The 6,605-nt window shown below is 52.1% G+C and overlaps 1 protein-coding gene across 1 annotated transcript; it reads left to right on the forward strand.

Moving 5' to 3' along the window:
* Positions 1 to 44: 44 nt before the first annotated feature.
* LOC118507523 lies at positions 45 to 6,041 on the forward strand. The gene is made up of 3 exons (XM_036046088.1): positions 45 to 391; positions 471 to 2,753; positions 3,731 to 6,041. Exons 1-3 carry the CDS (start codon positions 263 to 265, stop codon positions 5,369 to 5,371), a joined length of 4,053 nt encoding a protein of 1,350 aa, XP_035901981.1. The 5' UTR covers positions 45 to 262; the 3' UTR covers positions 5,372 to 6,041.
* Positions 6,042 to 6,605: the final 564 nt, after the last annotated feature.

A 6,605-nucleotide genomic window follows, 5' to 3' on the forward strand; every position in this document is an offset into this window, starting at 1 on the left:
TGTAGTGTTGAACTAAGCCGTGTACACAGGCAAAGCTGCGTCCTGCTCGGCCGTTCGAATCGTTCGTGCCGAACCCGGTTAAGCGGAATCGTTCTTTATAACCTGTTATCAACGAGCAAACATGCGGGAAAAGAACAATTCCGTGAAACATCAGAACTAAACGCAACAGAGTCTAGATGCGTCCCGTACAGTCGCGCTCGCGATAGACAGTGCAAACAAAAGAACCAGCTTCGCGAAGCGCTATTGTAGTTTAGTCCACAAGATGGAGAACGCTAACGCGGAATCTCAGAGTGACGCCGACCAGGCCGAAGTTTACGACGAGCAGTGTCACCGCTGGAAGCTGCAGCTCGACGAGGCGAACGATTTTTCGGACGTAGCCGCCGTTTGTCAGGTATGTCGGAGCGGGGGCACCGCGGGAAGCGGGATGTTTTTGTGCGTTGTTTAACCAGAATGTGTTCCCCATTCGGTAGGATATCTGCAACTACGCCGGCCGTACTGCTGGTACCGGGATGCCGGAAAGCAACCTGGAACCGATGCTTGTGAACGATGCAGCGGACGGTGAAGCACCGGACCGGGCGGCTACCGGCGCAGAACCAAATTCGTCGAGCAGCATCTTAACCCGCACGCTGCTGGCCAACCTAAAGGATGCGAACAAAACCCACAGCCAGCGGAAAATTATTTCCAAATCCTACTACAATCTCTGCCACCGGAATGTGCTGGAAGGTGCACCGCTGGAGGAGGTGTACGGCGTGTCGGATCTTGGCAAATGCGATGAGAATAGCGTCGCCATTTATGGTATGCTGAATTCCCGCTTTCTCGCACACATGCAGACGCTTCCGACACTTGCGAGCGTAGCGGCACGAAATCTCGCCCTGTTCCTCTCACCCGCCGCCGGTTACAACCGCTGGTTTAATACTGTGTCGGAAAACGTGCTTACCATCGAACGGTTGAATCTGTTCCGGAACGTGCATACCGGCGAACAGTACGAGCGCATGTGGCACATCGTGCTAACGAACCTGGAGTCACCGTATCATGGGGCGCGGGAAAACATGCTCGCCTTGCTCAAGTATCTCGTAAAGGATGAGCGATTCATGCGTCAGATCGTGGTGCCGGAACTGAGCCGATGGTCCTGGATAAATCGTAACAAGTTTCATCTTCTGGTTATACTGCTCGGTCAGTATAAGGTGCAAACGTTGATGGCGCTGCTGCACCTCGACACAGATCTGCTCGGTGGGGCGCTTCGGCTGTCGCTCAAGTACAAGCATCTGCACACCGGTGGACAGGCGCTCGTTCGGCTGCTGCATAAGGAGCAACGGATGACCGCGTTTGTGTTCGACCTGGTAGCAACCGTCATCATCGAGGAAGAACACGACCTGGTGCAGGTGATGGCAAAGTATTGGTTCAGCTGTTTCACGCCGAAGGACTACCGCACCGTGTACCGCACCCATATAAACCTGGAGCACGTCATAACGGTGCACTTTGAGGAGCTCGGTGTGGAGAATCTGTTCCCACCGTACTGTAAGCACAACAAGCACGAAAAATTGTTCCTGCTGGCGTTCCTGTTTCGGCGCGAGCTGCAAAAGCACGCCTATCTGAAACCGTTCCTGCTGCACCTGTGCGATTTGGCCGATAGGCAGAAGCCACTGCCACCGGCCACGCTCGGGCTGCTGATAGAATCTCTCGGGTATTACATTATCGCGTGCGGTGCGACGGAAAGAATCAACACGTACCGACTCACGACACACCTGACACGCTACATGGTGGAGGTGATGGAAACGCCCGGCCATCTTGCCGTGTGCAACACGATCGTAACGGTGTGTCGCAATCTGCTGAAACATATCGTCCACATCCAGCAACGACCTCCTTCCACCGGCAAGGAGTTCAACCGCGACGCACAAGCCCTGGTGGCGAAATTCATGTCCTACGACATGTACGATCGATACCTGCTTCCGCCCGGCACGAAACCCGTCGACTATCAACCAACCATCACCGCGCTCCGCTTGTTTGCCGCGTTTGTGGAGCAATTCTTCGAGTTCACCCCATCCAGCCAGTATGTGTTGCAGATGCGCCCGACCGAGAAGGTTGCCTGGATCGCGAAACTGTTGCCCGCGTCGCTGCCGCTCGACGAGCTAGCTTCCTCGTTCCGTTCGATGGTGTACGGTTTGCAGCACCATCTGCGTAGCGAATTCGACGACGTACGGTTGATCACGCTCAAGATGCTGTACAACCGGCCCGTCGCGTACCATTTCGATCCGAAGCTGCAGGACCAGCTGGCGATCGTGTTTTCGCGCGGCGACGATACCGACACGGTGCGGCAAAAGCTGCACCAGCTGCTGGCGGACACGATCGGGAAGGTGCGGGATGCGATACACCACCACAAGCAAGATTTCTTTGCCGCCGTGCTGGCGGAAGACGACCAACCGAACGGGCAGCTGCACCGGCTGATCGACCGCTGTACGGAGATATGTTTCGGGTTTCCGGACGGCCGGGCGGCCCTTACCAATGCGGAACTATTCCGCGTCCATGACTGCGTGATGGAGGTGTGGCAGCTGGCGAGCTATGCCATGCGCTGTGCGAAGCAGGCTGACGAACCGTACTACGGGACGAGCTTCGAGCTGATGGAACGGTGTTTGCAGATGCTGCTCGAACAATCGCACGAATGGAAAACGAACCACGCGCCCGGCTGTATCGATTCGTCGAAGATGGGGCTCGCCAAGCGCAGGATGCTGGTAGCGCTCTGGAAAACATCACGGGTAAGTGTTTTCTTCTCTGCTTTCTCTCAGCAATTTATCTAGCTTGGCTGTTAGGTTAGAAGCAATTTCTCTAAATTTTCCGTTACCATACTTTAATTCTAGTTTGTGTGCTTTTTGTCTCAAAACATTCCTTTTTGTCGATGCATCTTATTCGAGCGTGCAATGATATCACCAGCACCTTTCATATTCTGCCTGCCTGTTGATGGTGGATTTAGTTCCACCGAGCGGCTTATCGAACAACCGCTATCGCTTAAACAACGTTTTTCGTTTCACAACAAACATTGTTTTTTTAGTCAACGTGCGGAATTTCCTTTCATTTAATGTTTTCCCAAACGACACGATAAAACTAATGGCGCATTTACCGTCCGTAGTGGTGCGTAATTTAATCGTCCAAAGGTTACGTTTTGCTGTTGTACTGTAGTGTGGTGCGTTGAAAAAGGGAGTGTGTGTTTATCGTGTCTGAAATTTAGTGTGTAAGGCAGGAAATGTTGAGTAGCAAAGGGGGAAAATGATACCCCGGATTCCTCATCTCATCGCCTTCGATTCCCCCCCCCCCCTATCCCCATATTCCTCCGTACGATTGTTGAAGGGAAATAATACTTGTTCTAGCGTTACAGATTCCTTCTACAACAAGTCGGAAACACTTCCGTCAGACTCCCGGATGCCAGTAGCATGATATCATTTTTTTGCTGGTGAAGCGTTCTAGCTGCGATCGTTTGATCCAGTGTTGTCAAACTCGGCTTGACTCTGCCTTGGGTTGGATTGAATTTTGAAGAAAAAAAAACTCTTTCATGACCGGATGTTCTGAGCTCTGGTTCAAGGTGGTGCAAAGAAAAAACCTCGGCTAACCAAGTGTACTTCCACGCAGTTGGATAGCCAAGTATGGGATTTGAACCTCGGCCCTGTCGTATGAAGACCGGCACGATTGTCGCCTCTACTCGCTAATAACAATCTAATAATTCCCCTTTCTATTTTAGGCGGTATCCACCTTTATCGAGCACTCTGCCCTGTGGATAGTGGAGAACAATAAGGAGACGGAAAATAGCCACGCGTTCGGCATATTCCAGGGCTATCTGCAAACGTTGACCACAATCATAACGACCGCCTGTCACCGGGGTGCGATCGAAGCGGGCGGTAACTGTCTGAGCCGTGTCGTGCGCCAGTTGATGCATCTCAAGCAGAACGTTCTTACCGGCGAAACGGGCGCCAACAGCGCACGGTTCCGACCGTTGAAGCGGTACACCGCGGAGATCAAGCGCATGTGCGAGACGATGCTAGAGTACCCGCAGCAGCATCTGGACGATTTTCGGCGACATCGCGGCTACATCTGGATGCTGCACAGCTGCATGCGCAGTGACGCGGTTGACATTGTGCCGGGCTCACCGTTGCGTATGTATCTCGAGGAGCATATGCAACTCGCCCAGCGGGCGGCCGACCATGAGCGCGAGCAATCGAACGATGAGACGGTACCGCCGGTGATGATGGTGCTGTGGTTGCATCAGCTCAATCTGCTCGCCCGTGAAACGGTACTGAACGAGTCGATACTGCCGCACATCGATGAGCTGATGATACTTGCGCTGGCCCACATCCGCTCACCGCAGTGGCCGATACGGAATGCCGCACTGCAGCTGTACTCGTCCTGCGCCGCCAAGCTGACCGGTCAACGCCAGCAGTACAAAGATCCGGATGCCGATTGGGCACCGGTCTACACGTCGTTCGATGAGGTTGCCGCGAAAGCGAACCGCACGATGGAGTTTATGTTGCGGCAGCTGAAGACGCTGCTGCCGCTCGGGGAGCGCAGCCCGGATGAACACGACCGTGCCGGTACGTTTCCCGTGCAGCGCGATCCCGTCACACCGTTCCTGCTGCTGGTGCTGGAGTTTATCTCCAAGCTCGAGTACCGCGGGTACCGTGGTGCCGCGCCGGAAAACACGACCTACACGGCGCACGTGCACAAGTATCGGGCAATTCTGTGGCAGCTGTTGCGCCACGAGCACGATCAGGTGCGCAAGCTGGCCGCCCGTTCGTTTGCCCAGCTGCACGATCACTACGCCGAGATACCGAACCTGCTCGAGCACATGATCCGTGTGCTGTTTACCTCGCGCGATTCCAACTTCCGCCAGGGCCTGTGCCAAGCGATAATGGCGTGCATCCAGAAGTACGTCACGCTGGAACGGTTCGGGCGGCGGAACCAGTGGATCGAGGAGCAGCAGCACCAGCACCGGCTCCCGCGCATGAAGGATGTCATCTTGAAGGCGGTGCGCGAAATGGTCGGACGCCACTATATGCTCGACCGGGAGATCAACTTTGTCTCGACGTTTCGGTTCCGGTGCGAGCTGCACAAGCTGCTGCTGTATCTGCGCTTCCCGCGCGACTGCTCGGTAGTGATGGAGCTGATCATCAACCGGCTCGCACCGAACATGCACGGGCTGGACGTGTTTGCGATGCAGCTGAACCAGGTGTACAACAGCGGGCTGAGCACGGTGCCGGAAACGGAACCGGAACCGTCGGCGGCCCGCCACCACCACCTACACCAACAACAGCCACATTCCATGCCGTACGAACTGTTTTTGGAGCTGGACCGCGAACTGCTGCAGGAACCGGTGGAGGAAGTTTAAAATAATTTCCATCAGAACAAGGTCCGCGCGCAATGGTGGTGGTGTGCGGTGCGGTACACACCTTTTTTCTTCCCATCGACATTTTGTTTTCCTTTTCTTCTTCCAGGTTTTTTGTTTTCGGTTTTTTTTTTGTTGTTTGTTTGCTTTGGAGTTCGACCAGGAACTGGACGATTGATAACAAACTGATATAACATAATTTGTATATACCTCTATATACATGAATAATTGGTGAAGGAATTGTTTGAACACACACACACACACACATATATTAAAAACCCCTATTTACACCCTTGATTCAAAATTAAGGGGGAAAATGAAGTAAGAGGAAGGAATAGGAGGGAGGGTGGGAGAGGCGAGTTTGTTATAGTAAAAAAAGAACAACAACAACAAATTGTAACTTTTGAATTTGGGAACGATGCTTCTAAAGCGATTTGGATGATATTTGTCTGAGCTACCAATATGACTTCGGAATTTGTAATCGCATCAAATAGACACACATCCCATGCGGCATGCGACAAACAAAAAAATTAGGACGGAATTATTGAAAATTTGATAGAAGAAGAGATGAAGATGGTTTGCTGCATTACCGTCACAGACTCTGCAGAACTGAATGAACACTATTTTGTTTGATGTAATTATTATGAAAGGACTATATAAAAACAAAAACAGCTCTTTGTTTGTCTCTTTTGTACGTTAAGCGGCAGATCGGAGGGTGACTAATATCAGCACACACACACACACCCGTTACGTTCCTGACAAAAGCTTGTGTGTTGAGTGAGTGTGTGTGTGGGGGGGTGGTTGCGAATCAAATTAGTTCTATTGTTTTGTTTTTTAGGTGTGCAATATAAGTGTACTACCGTGTACCGTGAGGTGTTGGTGGTAGTAAGTGATTGCTGTGGGAAGAGGGGAGGGGGGAGGGGGGGGGGGGGAGGTTAGTTAACGGCATAAAAGGAACACCCACTTAATCGAAGTCTGTTATTGTATTGCGCGCACCACACCACACACACACACACGCACACATAGACGTCCCGTTAGGTAGGAACGTTATTTGTTTCTTTCTACTATAAGTATTCGAATCATTTACAAAATGGTAATGTTACACGTAGATGTGCGCTGGACTAAATGTTAGACGTTTTGCTAGCGGAGAAGCGTATTAAACATACACACACACACACACAAACACATTCGCCCATCGTAAAAAGAAGCACACTCGAACATGAACACACGATGGATG

The sequence above is a fragment of the Anopheles stephensi genome, chromosome X, assembly GCF_013141755.1.
Source record: "Anopheles stephensi strain Indian chromosome X, UCI_ANSTEP_V1.0, whole genome shotgun sequence".
Lineage (NCBI taxonomy): Eukaryota > Metazoa > Arthropoda > Insecta > Diptera > Culicidae > Anopheles > Anopheles stephensi.

What these genes read in the sequence shown, in the direction of transcription:
- LOC118507523 (XM_036046088.1), top strand. Translation starts at nt 263, where the DNA reads ATGGAGAACGCTAACGCGGAATCTCAGAGTGACGCCGACCAGGCCGAA. An exon ending in ACGTAGCCGCCGTTTGTCAG is followed by an intron (nt 392 to 470) that starts GTATGTCGGAGC and finishes CCCATTCGGTAG; the next exon opens with GATATCTGCAACTACGCCGG. An exon ending in CGCTCTGGAAAACATCACGG is followed by an intron (nt 2,754 to 3,730) that starts GTAAGTGTTTTC and finishes TTTCTATTTTAG; the next exon opens with GCGGTATCCACCTTTATCGA.